Genomic DNA, 24,929 nt, shown 5'->3' with positions numbered 1-24,929 from the left:
AGTTTCATAATCTATTTTGTTTTTATTAGTTTAAATGTTAAAAGTGTAATTGTATAATTGCTAGTAGAACCATCACATTGGAGCCCTGAGTTTTTAAATTGTTAAACAGTCAATTTCAACCTCGTCACTCAAATGTTCATTCATTGTTTAAATATTTTAACATTGAGGATAATGTAAACCTCAAGTGTTGGGATGAGGGTGATTTGAAATTTTTAGCCCGATAGTACCTCGAAGAGTGTTCAGAAACCAAAGTTGTTAACTGTTACTTATTGTCATTAATGCCAAGTTATAGGTTTATGGTCATGGTTGGTTTTCAGCTTCTCGATAGTCTTACTCACAATTGTTTTCAAAAAGAGAAAGTTGAAAATGGGGTCGTTTAGGCGGGGATAACGAGTCAAGGGGACGGGTATACATGTTTCATATCGGCATCCTATTATTCCAGACATATTGTGAGATGGCCCCCTATACTTAATACACATATTATATAATAAATATAAAACATGTCTTACACCATTGATTGAAGGAAACTAGTATGTTTTAAATAGTTAGAACTTGCTTGTCACATGCTTATCGAGATCTTAATACCACCACCTGTATGGAGATTAGGACTTTAGAAAACCCTTACATACAATTTTCCCCCACTAAATAAATTCTCTTACCCAACATTATCCCTCTAGAAGCCCGTTTGGACCATATTCCTTTTCATTTATTAAACTGAACATTACACACCATTTAAGCCTTGGCCTTCATTTTATTTTAACCCTGTGTGATGAAATCCAGTTCGTTATCGAGTTGTATATAATAAAAGAGTTGTAAATTTGTTATCGTCAGAGTTGAATATATCATTACAGTGTATTGTTTATCAGTGTGTAAAATAACGAAAAAAATGGAAAATTCAGCAAAAAGCCAAAAGGAAGTCTGTTTATATTCAGTTATGAAATTAGCAGTTTGTTTGTTTTTTATTAGTGGTTTGTGTTTATGTAAAACTGGATTTTATCCACCTTAGTCACTAAATATGCATAATCCGCACCCAAACCTAAGCCTCAGCAAAACCTTAGTCCGAGTATTTATGCAACCGGTGGGTAATGGGTGGAGATAAGACTGGCTTGCAAGCTTATTAAGTTCTGACTCATACTTGGTATTTGAGGGTAGAGACATATACTGGCACATATTTTGCTAGTCTAGATATTAAACCGAGAGGAGTGTTGATAGTGTGAGGGGTATGAACATGTATGCTCTAACTGGAAACAAAGTACACTTGTCTGGGCGGCTCTATTGTTTTTATAGCATCATTTAACCTTATTTGTGGGATGTCTATTTAGAAAGTGTCAGTCTGGGAAACTGGGTATGACCTTAAACCGTACTAGTCTTAATGGTGATAATTCACATACCTATGATGGAGGTTAATGTTTACTTTAGAGTTTGCTTGAGGGCAAGCAAAAGATAAGTGTGGGGATGTGATGGTTGGTTACTTTGTATATACTTTAGTTTGTTTATTTATTAGTTTTAGCTGTTTATTGTGGGAACTTCGATACTTCATACGTGTCTATTGTATTTCAGGTCACAGACGTTAAAGCAGCTAATTTGGACCTGCTGAGGCACGGGATGAAGACCCGGGACGTCCAACACGCAATTCAAGAAGTTAATATTTTGGAAGTTGATGAGAAGACTCATCGCGATACGCGATGGGCATGCTTGAAGACCCATCGCGTATCGAGATGGGATTTAAATGAAAGTTTGACCATGGTCCATCGCAATACGTGATGGACATCGCGTATCGCGATGGGTGACGCGGGCGGGAAATTTAGGGTTTTATGTTATTTTCATCAAGGTCGACCGTATCTTCCATTAACTGATTCCAGACGATTTTCAGAGCAAAAAAGAGGCGATTCCACCATTCCGGATCATACCGAGGCCACACTTATGTTCCATATCATCATTATTGAAGATTACATGATGTCGAGGCTCGGCTAATCTCTTTGTTTCATTCCCGGGATGTAAAGTTTGTATTTCATTCAATTTTTAATGTAACCAAGAATAGGTTATTTGTAATTATCGTTGATTGATCTATGAGTATTGATATTTAGTATTGTTGTGCATTCAATCGGTTTAGGTTTACGTTGATCAGGACGATTAGTTTGCTAGTTGTTATAGTAATTGCTCATAGGGTTGTTTGATTAGATTGAATACAACAAAGCACACAATTGCCCTTAGTTGAGTCACACTGGAAGTGACTGTTTGGTAATCAGTGTCGTGTGTTAGCGATTGTTGGTGCCAAGGTTTAACTCGTTAATCAGCCTTTAGTCAGTCTGTGATAATTAATCGGTTAGGTTGCATAAGAAACTGTTAAATTACATTCTTGAACCTCAGGGATGATTCATCTTTATTAATTGTTTGAATTCGTGAATTTGCTTAATCATTATTAAAATCAACTTACTTGCTTGTGTGATCAGCACTAAAACATATTACTTCATAATATTGGAACTTGTTTGCATGATTTACATCGACTACATACTCCTTGTGTTCGACATCCTACTTACCATAGCTTGCTTAGGTGATTAGGAACTGATATTACTTGTTTTTTACTAGATAAGTCTAGCATCGGTATGGGTGGTGTATGTGATCACCAATTAATCACTTGGCTCTAACCAATGAAGCTATGACATCTTATATCTACATTTCATGTATTAATAATTATGGTGATTAAATTGGTTGCTTTGGTATAAAATCACTTGGCTCATTCCCGATAAATACTCTCTATTCATCTTCATTACACATGTGATCGCGATTACAAAAATCACCCATCTTACGAGATGAATCTGGTTGGGGCGGTGTTCTGTGATCATCACCGATCACTAGCTCCATGTTGGCTAGGAAGCTTCTTACTGAACTAGAAGGTTTTACATTCGACTATTGTTTTTTCTTTTCTCTTTTTCTCCATATGACTATTTTTATAAATTGGTTGGGTCAACATTGACTAGTGAGTCACTAGTAGTGACTAGTTAGGTACATGTACTTTAGAAACTGGTTTGATGACCGAACATGATTATAGTTTTATTTTTTTTTAACAAAAATACAACTAAAATAGATTACTGATATTCGGTAGGCCAAGCACCAGTACATACTGATTTTGTAGTTGCGTATTTGACAACTAATTCATACTTTTCTAGTAAATTAGATAATAAAAATAATAATTATAATAACTCAAGTGACTACGCAATTATTTAGTTTGAAATGTGGTAGTTTAATTCCTATAATTCATATTCTCATTGTTTACGTCATGTTTTTTATTTCTAAAAACATATGACGTTTATACAAATTGACGAAACCGAAACACAATATAATATTCAAATTTCTTGTCATAATTAGTAAGGTGATTAAGAAAAAAAACAAAATAATTAAACTACTATACATTTTCATCGATAAATACTTCAATGGAACTTTTGAAAACCCAAAGAAAATTACATTTTAATAATAACCTTTTTTTTAATAACCAAATTTAATATTTACAAAACACTTCTAGTAAGGATCGAAACCATCCTTCTGAAAGTAAATCATTTTTGCCACGATATCAAGTGGTGTAGGATAATTTAATAATGACGGTTAATTTCCACACAAAGAAACAAGAAAATTTTACAAATCTTTGTACATCGATCACTTGTTGTATATATAATAAACGTTTTTAATAACGATATCTTGTTTCTGATTCCGACTTATAAATTTATTTATAAGTTTAAAAAAGATAGGTAGTTTTTTTAAAAGTTATTAGATTTATTTATAGGTGTTTTATATAATGCTTTTTAAACATTCAAAGTCTTAGGTTCTAGGTTCGAGCCCATGAATGACAAAAATATTGCATTTAAAAAATCACTAATTAATTAACTATGTGTGAGCTTTTTTAGCCGACACATCGCACCGGGCTGTTGTTTTTTGCTTTTAAATATTAAAAATTAATGCCAAATCGGCCGGAATCGACGACACATGCACTAAAAACTGTGAGTTGCGGTGATGAATCGACACGAATTCCGTTGGTATTGGATTACAAAATATAAAATAAAGAAAAAAATATCGTTTACACAAAAATACAACAAATTAACATATTTAAATAAAAAAGCGGTGAACGAAAAAAACACATGTGTGCTGCGCCTAAGATCTCACAAGAATTCGTCCAAAATGGACTAACAAAAAAATTAAACTAGCGACGACAAATAAACACACGTTGCGACTATGATTGATTGGTGTGTGTAGTGGGGGAGTTTTTAGGGTGAGAATGGGTGATTTTGTCTTGGAACACCCTCCCCCCCCCCTCCCACACCGGGCGACAAATTGAGCGATGAGGGGGGGTGAGTTTTACTCACCCATGTTTATCATTATTATATAGTGTGTGTGATATATATATATATATATATATATATATATATATGATGGGGTTATAAAAGAAGTGAAGTGTGTCTAAAAAGTAATCTGGTGCGTTAGATATGTTGATCTGATGGTGACTATGAAAAGTGTGTTTATTATGCGGAGTGTTTTATTTGAGTTGTGGTGTGTATTATTAGATCTAATGGTGAAAACACATTTCCTATACTTAGGAAAAATCTATTTTTTTATTATAACATTGTTCTCTCTATATATATTATATATATATAGGTGTGTGTGGTTCTACTAAAATAAAAAGTCACTATTCACTGACTGGACGATTATACAGTAAATGAAAACAAAACGTTATCGCTAATAAAGGCTAACCCCTGGTTTCTATCTAATATAATATATAAAAAGTAAAAGTCATACAGAAATCATTGTCACGAGAAATAGTGGTGTTCCCACTAGAAACGCGTACCCCACCCCCACTCTACCCTTGTATATATATAACCTTTTCATAACCTCCTTTCACTACAACCACCCTTTCTCTCTTCCTATATCTTTTTATATGCAAAATGATCAGCTTACCACCGAAGACGGTGGAAGTTTAGAAACCTTCTTTACAGGAGTAACACTGACGTACGGATGGATCCCGGTAAGAACGGTTCGGTTATTGTCGTCCGTAAGTTATTGGCGAAGAAAAAGAACAAGGTTGAGAAAACGGCCAAAGTTATCGGTGCTGATGAACCGGCGGTTGTGACTGAAGGTGACCGTATTCGATCGAACCGTTCGCGTAAACCGGATCTAGTTGGCGTGTTTGCCAACGTAAATGGACTAAGCAGAAATTTGCATCCATTTTAAATGGCCGTTTTTGGATGGAACTGTTGTTATTAAGTCTATACAGTATGATTAGTGTGTGAATTGTGATTATCTGTATATATATGTTTACTTTATTGAATTAAATTTCCGGTTTTAAGTGTTTGTTGTTGGATTTATTGAAAGCCGTCGCCGGTGGTGGTGGCGTTGGCACAGAAAAATCTTTAGTGTAAATGTAAGGGGCTAAAGTGCAAAATTGTAAAAGTAAAAGGGTTTTGAGAATAATAGTGTGGGCGCAGGGTAATATTGTCTTTTTCTTATGGATTGCTTTGTACTAGAAAGTTATGAAAACTTGTTCCACGAGATAATCTATTTATTTTTCATTAATAGTATTTGGAACAATTGAGGTTTGTAGTGACGGTAATCTTAGAGGAAGTATAAAAAATAATTTTAATGTCTTGTTTTTGTCTCTCTGGCTTTTGATATCTTTGGCTCCTTGGTATCGGAAGCTATTCGTTTCCTAACCAGGGTCCAACGGGTTGTGCATAGCAATGTGTCGACTCCAAAGGGGCAAGGGTATGTCTTTAGCAGGTTAGGGTTTGCAATTCAGAAAGGGATGGCGACGCAGCTTGTTGCCCGCCTACCTGCTATGTTGATGTAATATCTATGTTTCTATATAATGAAAGAAGTAATCAAAGATTTGAAAAAAAATGTCTTGTCTTAAAAAACATGATAATAAATAAAGTTAAACATATACCTAAAATGATTTTTTTCTCTTTGGGTATATTTGACAAAACTAGCTAGTGGCTTTTAGCTGCAAGCTGGAAGCTGATAGCCGTTAGCTGTAGCTTGCTAAATTTATTTAGATGTTTGGTAGAGTATTAGAAGCTTTTAATAAAACTAGCTAGGTGCCCGCGTGGAGCGGCGTAACGGGCGCACAACCTAACATCAACCGCATAATCAGTGCCGGTATATGATTCACCTGATAACAGTGCATACATAACCTGAACCTAGACGTGTAATTCATGGAAAGGCAGTAAGCGTGTAACTAATGACGAAAATCAAGAAACAAATCTGAAATATACAGTAATTTCAAATCGATAATTTTTTAAACCAACCAATTTTGATATGAATCCCTTTCTGAACATGCACTGTTCTAATCTGAAACATGTTCTGACCTGGCCCCTTTCGACTTAAAATCGTACCGACACGAACCGAATTAATTTAACGATTTTTGTATCGAATCGTTCTGACCCTAACTTGGTCTTACACATGACTCAAGTTCATCTGACTGGAATCCTAATTTGGTCTTACACATGACTCGAGCTCACCTGACTCGACTTGTTACCGATCCTAATCAATAATCACGTAGTATGTTAATTTTTTAAAGTTAAAGAAGTATAACAATATTATACTCAAATTAAAGAGAATAAAATGCTCGTTTTTATTATGTAATTTGTTTAAAAAATTATTAACGGGTGCAAAAATTATGGCTCCAAAAAAAGTCGTGGAGTAGTTAGTTTTGAATAAGGGTTGAATGTGTAATTATTATATAAATTAACAAAAGTTGATAGAAGTTCAAGTACCAAACATGTAAATTCAATGTAAAAGCTTGTAGTTAGTTTTTTTTCTCAAACGCTATCAATACTAGGGTTCAAAAATGGAGTTTTTTCTACCAATTTAAAAGCTTGAAGCTACTTCAACCAAACAAATCTTTTTATTAAATATGAGTTTTTTCTTAAAAAGTTTAAAGCTTGAAGCTCTTAAAAACTCATTGCCAAACATACCCTTTGTATTTTAAAGTATAAAATCGAGCCATTACATCGTTTCCAGTTACCTTATCAAATTTTTTCTTTTAACCGCACAATATGTTTTGTCAATCACTCATGTTTATCAAACAATTCTACATTAAATGTCTTCGGCTAACATTAGAATTGTGTTTCCAATAAAATTTATGACCTCGTGGTTGAAAAACTTTCTATAACCAAATATGTTCTTACATAATCTATTTGATCATGTAATAGGTGGTCTATCAGAGGGATCCGAAGAAAGATCATTGAAACCAATTATATCTGACATTGAAGGAATTAAGGTAGTAGAAATATTTAGACCGATATCATCATTTTCTAGCGTATCATTAGCAATATTTGGACTCGATCAATATCATCATTTTCTTGGAATATTCTTTTATAACGATTGTTAATAAGAACTTGTTCAGAATGTGGTTTCGTCTTCCAAGTTTCTAGTCCCCTAATTTTAGAAGAAACAAGGCGTAAATAAATTTCTTGGAATTTTCTTTTAAAAAGATTGCTAATAAGAACTTGTTTAGAATGTGCTTTTATCTTCCGAGTTTCAAGTCCATTAATTTTAGAAGAAACAAAGTGTAAAGTAAACCATATTCATATACACAATAACTAAAAGTACAAACTAAACCCTATCCTAAACTCCAGTTCCGTCTATAATTTTGTCTTCCAAGTTTCAAGTACTTTAATACAAACATATAGGATTTAGAGGAATACACGAGTCACGACACGGTGTTGGATGATGGTGGTGATGAGCTACTGATAACAGCGACACAACGACATGGGAAGGATGGGAGACTAGTGGCCCGACTTGGAGTGGACAGTGGTGACCGATGGCCCCTAGTTCGCAGCCTATTTTTATCGTTCAAAAGAATCAAAACCATCATCAAGGAAAAGAAATTAGATTTGGGTTTTTTTTTATCTAACTTGGGCTTTTTAGTTTTAATTAAATAGTGAGCTTTTAATCATCAAACAAAATTTAAGAGGTAGCCAATTATGATGTCGGTGTAACATAATACATAAAACGTAAAACAAAAATAAAAAAAAAATCAACTTCACTGGAAAAGTTGAGGGAAGCGGGTACTACCCCTACCAATAAGGTATGTTCACCACTAGGCGTTTGCAATCCCTTGACGAATGCAAAAGTTTGTGAAACATTTAGGCTTGAAGGCTTTGCGTTCAAGTCATATAGATGAAAATAAATTTGTTCTAAAAGTATTTGGAGTCAAATCTATAATTACGACAATCGATAGTTTAGATGTAGTATGAAATTTAAACGTTATTTCATTTGTAACTGATGTAATAATTATTATGTGCGTTGTAAATCATGTTATAATTGCTATTATACTAAATAGTGTAATTAAGATATCTATAAAATGTCAACTTATTTTCTTCTTTTATTTTTAAATATGTTAAATTCTTTTTTGTTTCTAAACATATTAACTTGATGAGTTTATTATTTGAGTTTAATGTACGTTAGTGTTGTAACGAAATTAACTGATATCGATGGAATTTAAATAGTTGTGCCACGGTGATTTTTCTACCCAGTTGTGGTTTAAAATATCATTTAAATTCTTATAAAATGTTTTTCTGATTTATATTTTAATAAACGTAAGATGTAAAATGGAAAATAAGAAATATCGTTGTGGAATAACGCCCATTGTCGGTGACATTCTTGGGAGGTCCCTTGCCGTACGAAATTTCGGCTGTTTGTAGCCTTTTCTTTTTCCTTTATTTTTTAATTCAAATGGTTTTTAGGATTTTTTATTCATAATTGCGTAATTAAAGTTCGAGGCAATAATCAGAGTTGTGATTTTTGGCATTTCACCTCCATACATACCATATAAAAAATATTGTCCACACCGCAAGAGATATGATCCATTAACAATTGTGATAGATGATGTATATTATGTTTTTCATTGAGTTTATATGAACCTATTAAATTTATTTATAAAGGGTTGTTTGACAATATAGTATTAAATGAATAAGAGGTTTCACTAATTAAGAAGTAACTTCTAAATTATTCAACGTGTATTTAAAATTAACCATTAAAAGATTCCAGGGCAGGGGTGGCGGGGTGGTTGACGGCCACAGGGCCGACACCCCCGTTAGGTCCGATTTTTTTTTTTAATTTTTATAAAAAATAATATGTATATTTAATGTTTAAACTTAATTACATGACCACTAGCTTGGTTTAGTGTCAAATGAGTATTACTCTCAATTAAAAGGTTATGGGTTCAAGTCTCATTTGAGACATGTTTAATCCTATTTTTATACAAAAATGTTTTACATAACCAAATTATAACCAAGTAAACCTATATAAATATTTATTTGTTTAAACCAATAAAATACTCTTTTTTAATTAAGGCCCAAAAAAAATTTCACCTTCGGCCCAAAATGTTTATTGTTTTCTCGAAGCCGGGCCTGTTCCAGAGTTATTAAGAGGTGTAACCAAACACACTGTATCTCTATCTAATGGAATTATTCACATGCTAACAAACAACCACTTAATGTATCAAAAGTTGGTATTTTGTGATTTATTCAATTTTAACAAGTCTAAATTAACTAGCCTCATTGTTTGTCTGCAATCACCAAGACACCAACTATGGGTTGTCGTTGACACCACTATCATATATATATATATATATATATATATATATATATATATATATACTAAAAGGACTTATGTCAACTGAGGTTACTGTGATCCAAACTTGATTTTGCCATAAACATGTTAAAAAAAATAAAAACTCCAAAGTTTGAGCAAACTATAACATAAGCGAACCGGGTTCGTTTTTACGAACTAACACCATGGTCAAATTGTTTTTGCCATGGCATCATATTCTAACTATGGTATTGCATATAAACTAACTTGAATATACCTAAGGAAATGCCAAGAAAATAATAAGAAAAAATCTTGAACTTCGACAATTGACTTTTGAAAGTCAAACTAACAAGAAAATGTAATTCGAGAGTAACACCAATTTATAGTGAATTGTGTTGAGACTAAGACGAGCAAAATAGATCACTATTTATAGGAGAAATCCACAAGAATATGTTTCAGTTTGAATAATTGTGTCAAATTAAATAGACGGAGTTGAATAGCTATAAGTATGATGAATTACTCATTATTAACAAGTTGTAACATAGAAATAGTGATAAATTAATATTATGATCATCATTATAAGTTCAAATAAAACATAAACTAACTGAAATGGTTTGAATAAAAATGAAATAAAGGCATAAACAAGGAACCTGCGGTTGAATTAAACTCATAAATTTTACATTATAATTATAAATATAATTGTCACAATAATCATGAGAAACATCATAATCAAATACAAAGAAATGTGGATCCGAATTATATCGAAAATTTTAAAATGGTCGGGTTTTGGGTTTGAAAATGACGAATGTCACATGTACACAAATCCTTAAGTATGCATAAACGTAACACAAATTGAAACCGACATAAAATGACTAAAATGCCTCATAACATTAAAAGTTTGCATCTTGGATTAAGGATTGATAAAGTTGTAAGGGTTTTTTTTTTCATAATGAAGTTCTCAATTCAATTAGAAAGTTCTCTCTCGATCGGATAGTTTCGCTTGAGAATTATGTTATCGCTTCTAGTCTAGTTGTTGTGTCTAAACTTGGTTATTTGGTCTGATATAGTTATTGTGGTAGTTAAGTTGTCGCGTGAAAGTTAGTTGTCACTTCAAGCCTAGTTTTCGCTTGGGGCAAAGTAATCGTAATCATTGGTACATTAGTTGTCACTCATACTAGAGATAACGTTTGTGAGAACTTGGTACATGTGACAATATGCTTTTACGAGAACAAGGAGGGTAGGCGATAACTTGACACGTTGAAAGAATTTACTGGGTTAAATCATGAACCTTGTACAGTTAATCCAATGCTCAGTTTCAGAAAGAAGATTACTTTGTGACCCTATGGTAAAGTCACCAGGTGAGTTCTAGATCCTTTTTTATATATGTCTTGGGGTGGTGTGCATACGGTTAAGCTTATGTAGTGTATAAATTAAAAAAGTTTTGAAAGTATGTATTAGTGGATGCTCTAACCTAATATATGATATTGCAGTTTATATATTTCACTGAATGACTAACCCAGCCCTTCCAGGCCCAAAAAAATTGACGTCGAATAAAATTGAGCACCGAAAAATTCCGAACTCATAGGAAAATTTTCCAACTACATCACTGCTCTAAAACACCTTGAATTCAGAGCATTTCGAATAGCCATAAAACCAGTTAAACTTAGTGGTGAAAACATCATAAGTTAATAAATCAAATCTTTAAAGTTTAAATTTATACAACGTTTTTCATGAAATAAACCTCAAATCGTTTTGGTGCTTCAAAAGTTTGGCATGATATTTTAATAGGTAACATATGTCTTTCAGTTATGATTCATTTTGAATACGTATATAAACATGGATGAAAGGTATATATATCTCATGTGTGTATGTATGTGTATTTGTATGTGTGTATATGTTCGCAGAAATTGTGGTTATGAAGGTGTAAGCACAAGGCCACAAGTGCAAGGAAAGTGAGTGGAAATTTGAGGGAAGTGGAACAGAAAGAGGTGGCCATATGTTGCTTGAATAGTTTATTTTAAGTCAATATCAATGGGTACAAAGCACATGCATCCTTTCATTTATATGCCCATCTCAATCGACTTTTAATTTTGATGTTACCAAATTTTTTGTTAATTAAATTCCCAAGAGGAGATCTGTCTCTTGAATTTAATGTAACACACAATTACTATTTGTTGTATAAAGTTATAATATTTGTTTTGTACCATTTATTGGTTATTCTTCAATAAATATAACATACAATTTTAATTTTTATTTTTGTAAGAAATGTATACTAAGATAAATTTGATTAAACTCTTCTCTAAAGTAAGAAAAAAACCAGAAAATTATCCCATAGATATTATACTTGATTAAGTATTCTTAAAAATTATTATGCTCTACTACACATGCATCGGCCAATCCTACGTCGTTATTTCATATCTACCCTCAAGTACCCACAAACCACAAAATCAATGGCAACACATACCCACAAGCACCCTAAAACTTTATGTGTGATTAATTGATTATTAATGGGTGTTTTTAGTTCTTTAAAGGTCTCAAGAGTAGTATATTCACGGTAAACATTTGCCATGAATTGTTAATTGGCAAACTACCCATATAGGTAGGGGTGGGTTTGCCATATGGTAAAGAACCCTTAAAGCCTACCCACACAAGTGCCCCGACCCCTATGAAATATATTATGGAGGTGTTGGGGTGAACTTTTAGATTTGCTTATTTGCTTATATGTTTTTCAAAAAGCAAATGTCACTTTTGTAAAACTCTATTTTAAAGCTTTTAGAGAAGTTTTACCTAACATATTTGTTTTTCAACAAACAAATAACAAATACGCAAGTTTTAAAAGCTCACCAAAACACCCCATATATATCTCACAAATTGTATTAGAACGTTTGTTATAAATAAGGATTAAATAATACTAAATTGATATTCTTACAAATAATACTGAAGTCACTCTAAAAGGTAAATCTATATATAACCAATAAAATTTTGAAAGAAATTTATAGACGGACTTTTTGTTGGAGAAAACAATTACTCCAGAATATCCATGTCCCACGTTACCATTATGAGCTCTCCTTCCACATTGTTTACATCTTAAGAGATTTGATTTGTACTAAAGAATGATTCTAGTGTCCCACAAATGATGTACATGAAGTATGTATCTATTTGTAAATTAAAAATTGAAGGATTTAAACTTAAAAAGTTCAAACTAATACATTTAAAGAAACAAAAACAAAAGAAAACAAAACATAAATACTAGTCATTGTTAGACAAGATATGTTTCATTAAATAACTTGAAGTCGCTAACGAGCTTCACCGATACGAAAACTTATGAATATTTACATTTGATGTTGAAGTTATATCGGATATACATGTTCGTAAGTTGGTGCCTCTTTCTTGTCCTCAACATCCGACCAGTTTAGATATGACATGACATAATTATATAATGTAATATAATAATACATGCATGTTTTATATTGCTTATTGTTTATAAACTTCAAGCTCAAACTGACCTTGTACAATTCCCAACCAAGCTCGTTTGGAGGACCCCAAAGGCTCTCTCGACATCATTTCTTGAAGACTCATTAAGAACATTAAATTTTATCATTTAAGGTTTCGTGAATATCTAATACTTTTGACTAATACGTAGCTCAATATATTTTCATATGCACGATGGTTACCTTTCGTGTATTGTGCCAATTCACTGCAAAATTATATTTTGGCGCATTACCCTCTGAAACTTGGTTCAATAACAGTGATTGACTGAGCAAATTGATGTCATTGTTTGAGGGCCACTACTTCAAAGAGTTTTTTACCAAAATAGGGAAGGGGAAAAAATTGTTTATCAAAATGGGGAATTCTAAAACTACTTACCAAAATAGGTTTTTCTTAATTTTCTTTACTTTAAACAATATTTAATAACTCAGTTCTCTTAATTTTTCATTCCAACCACTAATTATTTATTTATTTTTCAACCAACTCATCATATATAGTTTATTTTACTAGCTTATAATAATTCTTTTATTTTTTAGTTTTTACTAAACCATATTAAATAGAACTAAAGAAACCATCTATAAACAAACTTTAAAATGAAACAAAACATGTTAGAACAAGACGTGACTGGAGATGAAGATGCCATAGATAATGTGGTAGAAGAATGAATTGTTAAACGAGTTGAGATATTTTGACTTAGAAAAAAAATGTATTTCATATTGAGATCTAACGAACCGACTCTTTTTTATTTTTGTTTGTACATGATATTGAGGCCATCAATTTTAATTTTGTTTGGCTTTGCACTATGCTTCTTATCTCAATTTTAAAGTTTATTTAAATGTTTTTTTTACTTATATAATATAGTTTGATAAAAAAAAAGTATAGTAAGTTAATAAAAAAAACTATGCTGAGTTGAAAGAAGGAAAATATTTTGTTAACAAAGCGACATAATAATAAAAAACGTAATTTGTTTTGTTAACTTAAATAAATGAAATCGTCACTTTTGAACTAAAAAGAAATTGAAGCTTATAAGGATATGAATAACATATTTATACTAGTAAATTTAATATTTATTTCGATATATATAAAATAAGGATAATGGGTTATTTATTTTAATTAAACTGTACACTTTAAATAATAGGTGTCGAATGAAAAACAAAGAGAAATGAATTATAAAATATTAATCAAAATAAAGAAAATAAAGGAAAACCTATTTTGATAAATAGTTTTAGAATTCCCCATTTTAATACATAATTTTTCCCCATCACCTATTTTGGTAAAAAACTCCTACTTCAAAATATGCATTTTTTCAGCCCAAAAAATTCATCTCCCAAAACTTTAAACCCAAATGGTAAAATCAAAAAAATTAATAACTGTATCGAACAAAAAGGAAAAACAAAATGAAAGGATTTTAATTCCTAAAGATCGACCAATGCAAAATTCTAAAAAAAATTCTTAGGGCCTGAAGTGGATTCTTAAACCACCATTTTCGTAAATAAAATGATTTATTTAAGATTTTGATACGTTGGAAATATGATGAGGTTTCTACACTAAGACCATGTGTTATGGGAATCGGTGGACCTGAGAGGGACGGTCTAGGTAGGAGCATGACCACGAGAACAACCCCCTCCCGTGCTGTGATTGGGTTGCGAAGGTTGTTGCGTGAGAGATGCAGGTGTTTATGGATAATCGAGAATGTGAGCCTAGAGGCTCTTTTAAATAAGAAAGAAATACTAAAGCAATTAAACACAACTGCTACATTGACTCGACTGAAAAAAAATTAAAATTTAAAATTTATACTCTTAAATTTACTCTAATCGGTAATCACTCTCTAAATCAAGGACTTATCATTATCCTCCTCGTCATCCTTGGATTCTTGGGCATTAGATTTTAATTGGTGCGGTTCACCTGGAGTCCAATTTATATTCGTCATTCTTTGGAAGTTCATGTCCACTTATAGACAAAGCTCGACTTAACCGGGATCATGAGGCTGTTAACAATCTCCTCGTACGTGATTATTGTTTTGGGAATCCCACGTATGCTGAAGTTTTGTTTAGGCGTCGTTCACACGAGTTGAAAACTATTCTTATAAATAGTTAGCAATTTGTATGACAAAATGTAAACAAGGTTTCAGGTCTATAAGAAAGCATGCATCCGCAATTTGAAAAGGCGTAAGACACTAGTACTAACTCATGGGATGAATATTTTAAAATATTTCACAATATCGCCTTCACAAAATTTGTGAAGGTATGCCAATTATTGTTTTAAATATGTTATTGATCTCTACAACAAGTGATATTTGAGGACACCGACTTGGAGTGACATTCAACAAATATATGAGGTGAATGAATCGTGCATTGCTTTCTTGGGATGCTTGATAGCATCGATTGCACACATTGGAAGTGGTCAAACTGCCCAACTACTTGACTATGTCAGCAATTGCGAGGCAATCATTCATACCCAACCATAATACTTGAAGTGGTGGCGCATAATATGATATTTGGATTTGGCATGCGTTCTTTGAAGTTGTCTATCACTGTATCATACCAGTCGCATATTTTCGACCACATCATCGACGAAATTGCACTTGGGTCTTCGTTTATTGCAATGGAGTAGGGTATAAGTGCCTATATTATGTTGCCACTGATATTCATTCAAAGTACGCCACATGTGTCAGAGTGTTAATTTACTTGCCCACATGAGGACATTATGAGGTGATACACGTTAGATAGAGAAACACATAACATCCTGTGTAGATTTGGTAGAGCATATTTGCAGGTACTTATCAGATGACAACGACAATAAATGTAAGTAATTTATGTTAAGTAATGATTAATTCATATTAGTATTTTTTTTGTTTTGTCGAATATTGTTTTTATCTTTGTTGTGATCTAAGGATATTAAATTAATAGTAATATTTATTATGAGTATTTAATGCTTCGTCTGGTCTTCTCACTTATTCATCAGGGTTGGCCCACTTTTGATCCCAAATAAGCCGTATTCTAGATCTCAAAGTTGGGCCTATTAAAACAATATATTTACTCATATGATTGAGCTCAAATAAAGGAGTTCTAAACCCAAAAAAACTCCATAGCCCACTTATTCCCTGATCCCTAGTTGATAAATGTTCGTTGTAGAGGTGAAAAAAAAAACGAACCTAACCAAAACCCGGTACCAATTTTCTTTATACCCAGGTTTTTAATACACGAACTTGTAAGGTTGTACCCGACCCTACTCGTAGGGTACGGATAGGGTATGCATTTCAGTACCAGAACATGAACCTTAACCGAACCCGATTTGTACATGGTAATACCTGAAAACCGGAACCGGGTTTTTCAATACCCGTTCGTACCCGAACCCAATTCCATCCCCGAGACCGGATTTGAAAAACCCGATTTGTGCACCTCTATGTTTTTATATTCAAACACCACCCTCATAGTGTGTTAACAACTCTATAGGTTTGTATAGAGGCTATATGAGTCGTAAACTCTCACATGACTAACTAATGTACGGATGACAACTTTTTAAGTCTATACGGATCGTAGGGGGAGGGGGTATTGCCCCCCCTCTTACGATCCGTATAAGCTTCAAACATCTAACACTCTCCATCACAAAAAGACAAAATTTTGCACCTATACGGCTCATATAGCCCCAATACGAGCCGTGTAGGCGCATATAGTGTTCAAATAAATTAAATGGTGTGGGAATAACCTATGCCTTTGATAAAACCACTAAAAAAATTCCAAATTAATGAGGATATGGTTATTATCTTATAGTGATTTTAGTTGCTGCTAATTAACAATTTGTACATTATTTTTTATTCTTTGTTAGTTACTAAATAAGCCGCCAGTGCACTAAGGAGATAAAATTGAAAGTTTGCTAAATCTCCTGCTGGGGAAATCTGATAAATATTTGCAGTTGTGGTGATCGGATTCTTTGAAACCATTACAAGACAGGAAATAATGTATAAGAGGTAGGATATTATGAAGACCATTAAAACTGCATATACATTGTGAAAGTTGTGTGCTAGAATCCGTTAATATTCTTTCTTCGCCCTTTTTACTCGCATGTTGAACCCGCGATTGAAGTAATTGACATTTCAGGCGAACCTAAATAAAACTACGATTGAAGCAATGTGAATCGAAGGGTGCGGTTAAAGAAATTGGTGTAGAGTCAATGGAGAAATACAATTCCAAAAGTCATATTGAAAAAATATTTAATTTGAGTTTTAAATATGTATTGTATCATGTTAAAAGTTATGGATATTTTTTTTTTACATTTTTAGATATGTATATAAATTCCCTAAATATTTCGGTAGCAAAAATGCATAGCAAAAACCAAATTTTAATGTGACAAGATTTAAACCGAAAATTTTGTAAATCGCGTTGATAGACACACGCAAAAGTCTATTGATTGAAGAAAACAAATCCTTTGGTCCGCCACCGACACCAGCTAAGTTAAATGAACATTGTAATATTGTAACAACACACAAGTTTGGAAATGAGAAAGACTCGATGTACATGGTGATCACCCCCGGGAAATAACACACGGGATTGATCCTTCACAACTTGGAAAGACAAAACATTATCCAACACTTTCACACAACCGCTTGTGCAAAGGCCCTTCCGGTAACATATGTCAAATATTGAACGGATATTATAGAACAGCTGATGACGTCAAGCTGGCCGCATAGTCACGGGCCCACAGGTCATAGTGAATAATTTCTTCGAGTGACGGCGTTGCCACCAGTTCAGCTTGATGCTTCTCGCATGTTAGCTCAACTACTTTAAATATGTCCAAGTACGAAATCCTGGATCAATATAGGTTAAACAAAGTTAGCAGTAATTAAGGATTAATACTGCAAGGTAACTATTGGATGTTATTGAATAAGAACAAAAATATACTTTTCTTCGATGAACAACTCAACGGCTTTCTCATTAGCAGCACTAATAACTCCGGTCATTGAACCGCCAGCTCGCCCTGCAGCATAACACAAATCCATTGATGGGTATTTCTGTCTGTCGGGATCCATGAATTGCAACGATCCATACCTACATCCCAATAGTTTAAAACGTAGTTATTATTTATCGTGAAGTCAAATATTTGTTACATATGATTCATTGATTACATACTTTGCAAGATCAAGACGAGGCCATGTCACCTCAGAGCACGGTACTCTATCGGGCCATGAAAGCGTGTAAAGAAGAGGAATACGCATGTCGGGCAAACCTAATTGAGCCAGGACTGATGAGTCCTGCAAGTTAAAAGTTACAGCATAAAATGATTTATGTTACGAGCCCACAATTATGGCGCAAGCAAAAGGGTGAGACTAAATCTGAACTTGTGTCTCAATCATGGAGTGTATGATAGATTCGCGGTGAAGAAGGATTTCGATATGATCATAGTCTAAACCATAGAGATAATGAGCTTCAATAACTTCAAGACCCTTGTTGAAAAGTGTAGCCGAATCGACTGTGACCTTCTTCCCCAAGGTCCAGATTGGATGCTTTAATGCGTCGGCTGCTTTAACGTTTTTTAGTTCCTCAACCGGCAAGTCTCTTTGTAACAAAAGAACAACCCCAAGTTAATTTGGCTTTTAATTAACAAAATAAGTTAATGGGAGCTTATATAAGTGTTCATGGTTCGGTTTGAAACAGAAAACCGTTCAAAATGGTTATTGGTTTGGTTTCGCCTTGGTTTACTGTTTTTACTTGAAACGGGCCGAGAAAAGCTGAATCGGAGCATACAATTTTGGGATATGCAACATTATGTGCCTTTTAAGTTTTAACTATTCTAAGTTGAAATATACACAATATTGAGCTTTGCTTAAAAACACAATATGAGTATGTTTTTTATGTTTTATTTGTCGGAACATTTTTGAATAGTCATTTTTATCACAATTTTGGAACTTTTATTATAAAATCATAATAAGCTTAAACCCTGAAACAAAACGAAGCCAAACCGATAATATTCATTTGGTTCGGTTTTAGGTCTCAGTTGTTTGGTTTTGATTTGTAATTGTCAAAACCTGTTACTAACAGTTTAACCTAAAAACTATACTAGGCATGAAAGGACAAATGAACCTGAAAGCACCTCCAGATGCGGTTAATATTATACGTCTTAGCGCACCTTCAGGCAAGCCTTGAATACACTGAAAACAATACAACATTGTTAACTTCATGTCTTTTAGATTTGATCACATATGGTTTCGTACTACTATATATTTTTATTACCTGGAATACAGCCGAATGTTCCGAATCGGCCGGAAGAATCTTTACATTGTTTTTATGTGCAAGTGGAAGCACAAATGGACCGCCAGCAATTAGAGTTTCTTTGTTAGCTAAGGCTATGGTTTTCCCTGCTTCAATGGCAGCCACCGTAGGCTACGAATTAACACGAATAAACTTCAATGATCGTTAAATTATCGGCTGGTTTCAAGAAAGAATGTAAGAATATACCTTCAAACCAGCACAGCCGACTATGCCAGAGACTAGAGTGGCAGCATCTGGGTGGCGGGCAACCTCGACCGCGCCTTGCTCCCCAGCAACAATCTCAGGCTTGTAATCAGCATCAGCCAAAGCTTCTTTGAGTTCACCAACTAAGGATTCGTTCCTAATAGAAATTAACTCAGGTTTGAATGCCTTTGCCTACAACATGAAACAGAAATGGTTTGATATTTGACAAGGAGTTAAAATATATACCATTATAATTTATAAGTTTGCATAATCAAACAAAACGTTCTATACATTTGTGATGTACATTGCAATATTAATGATAAAAACTAGGTTGTATATGATGCTATTGGCACTCGTATATCTTATAATAAAAATATATAGTTAAGAGACGTCTAGTTGGTTGGAAAAATGTGCGTGATACAGCTACATGTAAATTGTCAACGTGAATTTGATCGTTATTGGGTTACTCTCCGTAACAAAGCCCAAAAAACTAAATTAGTTGACTGCCAAATACAACAATAAAAAATGATAATAATATTAATAGCAATTTGTTAAAAAAACAAGGTGAACCAACGGGAATTCTTTCGATATCGGCTTAAGACGCCGAAAGTAAATCAAAAAATAAATTCTTCAATAGTCAAATACAACAAATTAACATATTTTTAAAATATAACACGGGGAAAATAGCGCGTTGAAAACCAAGGAGAATTTTGCCTGAATCGACCATGGGTGGTGGTTGGTGGTGGTGTGTGGACGGTGGTGGTGGGTGGTGGATAGTGGTGTCGGTAGACGGTGGGTGGTGGTGGGCGGTGGGTATTGGTAGGTGATGATGTTTAACCCTCTGCAAACCTTAGAAGATTTTATAATTGTTAAGCCAAATTTGCACAAAAGATAGTTCGTGTGGACGTTTTTCATTGAAACATCTTAAAAAACAAATAGTCTACGGATAACAATGTATGCGCGTGCAGACAAAAATACTTACGCGTTTGTTAGAAAAACAAACACCATCAAAATGAGCCAATCATGAAATCTGAAATCAGGACACACTTGGCATCAAACTTTTAAAATTTGTAAGTATATAGCATCTATAGAGATGCATTTATACCATTTGATTTTCACTTTAAGATTTTCTTTTTCCTTTCTCAATAACTTGTGTTCTATTACACTCTTAAATTGTTTAACACGCCGTTATAATCAACAGTTGATTAATGTGTTTTAAAAATATTTTTTTACAGTACTATAATCAAACTACAAATAGTTAAAGTTTTGATTTTTCGGTTTAACTATTATAAAAAAATTATTAATTATATAAAAGTAATTTGATGTTAAAAGTATTATAACTATAAATTCAACAGGGTTGTTTTCTATGTTAATTTCAATCTTATATTCATGCATCTCAATTTTAACCATTTAAATGTTGTGATCAACGTTCAAATTCACCTGTTCAGCAAGAAGAGAGACGTTTGAACCGCAAGCAAGTGCCACAACCCGAAACTTATCTGCGTGTTCAGCAATAATAGAAAGCGTCTGCAACTCAAAAAAGTCGAAATCAAAACCATTAATCAAAGTACATTTTTAAAATACATGTCAAGTGTTTAATAAAATTCACCTGAGTCCCAATGGAACCAGTAGACCCAACAATTGCAACAGGTTTTTGGCCCTCCCAACAACCATTCTTAGTCCCAGGGTCAACAAGTGCGGTCCCGGGCCACGCTGGCGTTATTGTAGGCGTCACCGAACATCGAATCATGTTTCTCTCACATAAGACCCTAACATAAATCCCAAGCACATAATTTTATTTAACGTTGTCAAACAAATAAAAAACTCATTGACTCATTGTTTTATTTAAACATATAACACAAACCGAGCTACATCTGGATAATGGGTAAGCGAGCAACAAGTTGCGCCGCTATCCCCTTTAAACATAAACACCTTTCTATCTTCCAAGATAGAGTGAAGCATAAACACCTTTCTATCTTCCAAGATAGAGTGAAGCACATGACACCGGGTGAAGATGAGAAATAGCCATGAGCGGGCCGTGAATTACAACGAAATTTAAATTTTTTGTAAAATATATACACATATATATTTGGTTTACAAAATAAGAAGAAAAGAACAGGGCAAATGGTTTCATAGGAAAGAAAGTTTTTGTTTTTGTTTTATATGTGATCCGTCATTCTAAAGAACGGAGCTAGTTTGAATTTTTTATGATTCGCCATTTGAATCATATAGATCCCATGAGAAAATCGGTTATATCAAATTAAAGATGTACTTGTCTAAAGAGAACTATACAAGATATGTTATTTGAAATGACAGATCCTATAAAATTCAAACTAGTTTCCTTCATGTAACCAGACAAATAGTTAACGATATATATACAATTTTTATGGTCCGTCATTTCAATTGGCGGTAGGTTCCGTCATTCAAATAGTGAATCACTCCGAATCCAAAAACAAAAACTCCCTCTACCAAAAACCATTTCCTGTCTTCTTTTCTTCCAATTTTGATAATTAATTGGTGCTATATATAATGTTTTTAAAAAGAGTAAACTGCGGTTTTCGTCCATGTGGTTTGTCCAAAACTGTGATTTTAGTCCAATAGTTTCAAATTTGCGATTTTCGTCCCTGTGGCTTCATTTCACTTGCAATTAAACTCGATCCCACTAACAATGTTAAGTCTGACCGTTAACCCTATCAGCGTACCTCTCTCACATGAGGTACAATTTTATCCTTTTTTTTCCAAATACACCCCAGCCTCTCACGTGAGAGAGCTTGCGAATTAGGTCTAGGGTTTATTTGGAAAAAAATGAAAAAACTGTCCCTCATGTGAAGAGCACGCTGATGGGTTTAATAACCAAACTTAACGGGATTAGTGGGATAGGGTTTAATTGCAAGTGAAATGAAACCACATGGACAAAAAAATGCAAATATGAAACTATTGGACTACAATCGCAGATTTGGACAAACCACATAAACGAAAACCGCATTTTATTCTTTTAAAAAGTTTTATTGATGTTAATCTCATACTAATGGTTTTTTTTTATATTGAGTATGCAATTATTTTTATAAATAATAATTATTGGTTGTACTAATCATTAAATACACGGTGAGTGATTGAGTGAGAACATAAAATAAAGTGAGACGTCACGACCGTAGCACATACCTTGACTCACCGGGTATGTTTGATTGTTTGTTAAAGCTAAAGCGTGCACACTTCATTTGATTATACTGATAACATACCTTGGAGCTTGAAAACGCCGGTTTGTGATTTGCATGTGTCGGAGAAATTGATGAGCTTGGTTTGTGCCGGAGATAGAAAACTTGAAGCCATTTCTATTGAATTTCAGTAACTTGGGGGAAACACAAGCACGTAAACGGTTGAATACTAAAGTTTGAATTTATAGACATTTTGGTGGGAGATTAATTGATTGGTGTTCGTTCGATTAATAATAATAATAATAATAATAATAATAATAATAATAATAATAATTTAATTGAAAATCCATAGACTCAAACACCCACCCATCTTAACTATCAAAATAAAACTCTTGATCTTTCTAGAAGGTGTTTATGAAAGAAAGGAATTTATATCAGCCATATTTAATTTATGGCTATGCCGATTTAAAACTAATGATAGGGATGTTATTTTCAGTTCCAAAAATAAATACATGTGGCATCCAAAGAGTACACTTGTTGGGTCATGTGTGACATCTAATCCACCTCCTCAAAGTCGGGGTAGAGGTTGTAATGATTTTAAAACTGTACTGATTGTTAGATTTAAATATTTTACACTTACCGGATTAGAATACGGTGTATTATATGGGTTGAACAAAATGCAAGGACGGACCTAGTTTGCATGATCTTCTTTTGGATCTCTTTGATAAACCATCTATTACTAGTTATCATCCTAATCAAATAGATGGCATAGAAGAGTTTGTTTTGTTAAAAAGGTTTTTCAACCGCAACGTCATGACGTTAAATATACAAACTATTATAGTGATCGGAGAAGTTATAATGTAAAATGGTTTGATAAACATGATTGGTTGAAGTATAGGACTAAACAAGAAAAAGCATATTGCTTATGCTATTACTTGTTTAATGAAAGTGTCAGTAATCAAGATGGAAGGGAAACTTTTGTAAGTGGAGGCTTTTGTAATTGGAGTAAACCGAGTGCCTTAAAAGACCATGTTGGGAAAGTTAATAGTGTTCACAATAAGGCAGCTAAAAAATGTAACAATCTCTTGAATCAAAAATGATCCGATGAGGCGAATGTCACTACGTGTAGTATGGAAACAAAAGATTGCAAGCTGATATCGATTATTGGGTTATGTTCATAATTATATATTATTGTTAGAAAATAGTTTATCATTTATTGGTCATAATGAATCAAAAGACTTTTTTTCTAAAGATCTCTTTCTTGCGATATAAAAGTTGATTTGTGAGAACAATTCGCATATTAGTAAGTACAGTTTATAGAATGCGAAAAGAATAGTAAGTTAAAGAAGATGATGTAATTGCTTGATTTCAAGCTTTTAAAAACCGAAAAGGAGAAATCTGCACCCTATGTATAATATATATATATATATATATATATATATATATATATATATATATATATATATATATATATATATATATTATCATGTTTATATTTTTGTTTCATTTACATAGTGTGAAGTACGGTAAAAAATATTTGAACGTTACCCTTGAGTCTGGTGTCAAGATCCGTCACTGGATAAATTTAATGTTATATACCTATAACCTATTAATAAAAAAGTTTATGTCTTTAAAAAATACGTGTGTTGCATAGGTTAAATAAAAACCATGTGTTGACGGGTGTTGGCTCTGTATACATCTAAACCTCACTTCTTTTATTAGACAATAAAATAATGAATACTCAATTGATTCAATCCACTGAACGTATAGATATTCGATTTATAGAAATTATGGATAACTCGGGTTAAGTTTCGAATTCAATCTTTTTAGTTTTACACCCTAGGTATAATCTAGTCACCAACCCAAAATCAGCTTAATATTACCTAATTCAATTGATCTATATCGAGTTGAATTTGAACTCAAACTACAAAATTTTTAGTGTTCTAGAACAACGTTTGGAAACTCAAACTACTAACTAGTTTTTAAATAGTTAATATTTTTAGGAGCCTGGTATTATCATTAGAGGTGGCAATTTTGACCTAAACCCTTTCAAATGGGTCAATTTTGGTTGTTTTAAAAATTAAATTGTTTGTTTGGATCAGAGATTTTAACTAAATTGGTCAAAATGAATCATTTGAAATTCCATCTTGTTATTTTCGGGTTAAAATGAATCGACAAGAAATGGGTCGATGTGGGTTAGTGTCCTAAAGAAATGTGGCAGGTTTCGGATCGGAACGGGTTTTCGTACAAG

The 24,929-nt window shown here is 33.1% G+C and overlaps 1 protein-coding gene across 1 annotated transcript; it reads right to left on the bottom strand.

The window, feature by feature from the left end:
* Positions 1-17,521: 17,521 nt before the first annotated feature.
* Positions 17,522-21,331, bottom strand: LOC143543625 (1-deoxy-D-xylulose 5-phosphate reductoisomerase, chloroplastic-like). The gene is made up of 9 exons (XM_077035901.1): positions 21,133-21,331; positions 20,964-21,050; positions 19,527-19,715; positions 19,302-19,451; positions 19,152-19,219; positions 18,410-18,626; positions 18,201-18,322; positions 17,973-18,119; positions 17,522-17,878 (listed from the first exon to the last, which is right to left on the bottom strand). Exons 1-9 carry the CDS (start codon positions 21,271-21,273, stop codon positions 17,725-17,727), a joined length of 1,275 nt encoding a protein of 424 aa, XP_076892016.1. The 5' UTR covers positions 21,274-21,331; the 3' UTR covers positions 17,522-17,724.
* Between the last annotated feature and the right edge of the window lie 3,598 nt (positions 21,332-24,929).

The sequence above is a fragment of the Bidens hawaiensis genome, unplaced genomic scaffold (genome assembly GCF_021521415.1).
Source record: "Bidens hawaiensis isolate Kalapana, Puna unplaced genomic scaffold, B.hawaiensis_p1.1 tig00013225_1, whole genome shotgun sequence".
Lineage (NCBI taxonomy): Eukaryota > Viridiplantae > Streptophyta > Magnoliopsida > Asterales > Asteraceae > Bidens > Bidens hawaiensis.
The sequence above is the reverse complement of the archived record's forward strand: the minus strand, read 5'-3'. Positions and strand labels throughout refer to the sequence as shown.

Coding starts and splice junctions, on each gene's coding strand:
- LOC143543625 (XM_077035901.1), bottom strand. CDS start 21,273: ATGATTCGATGTTCGGTGACGCCTACAATAACGCCAGCGTGGCCCGGG. Junction 18,627..19,151: donor GCATCTGGAGGTGCTTTCAG/GTTCATTTGTCC, acceptor TTTGTTACAAAG/AGACTTGCCGGTTGAGGAAC. Junction 18,323..18,409: donor ACTCCATGATTGAGACACAA/GTTCAGATTTAG, acceptor TTTAACTTGCAG/GACTCATCAGTCCTGGCTCA.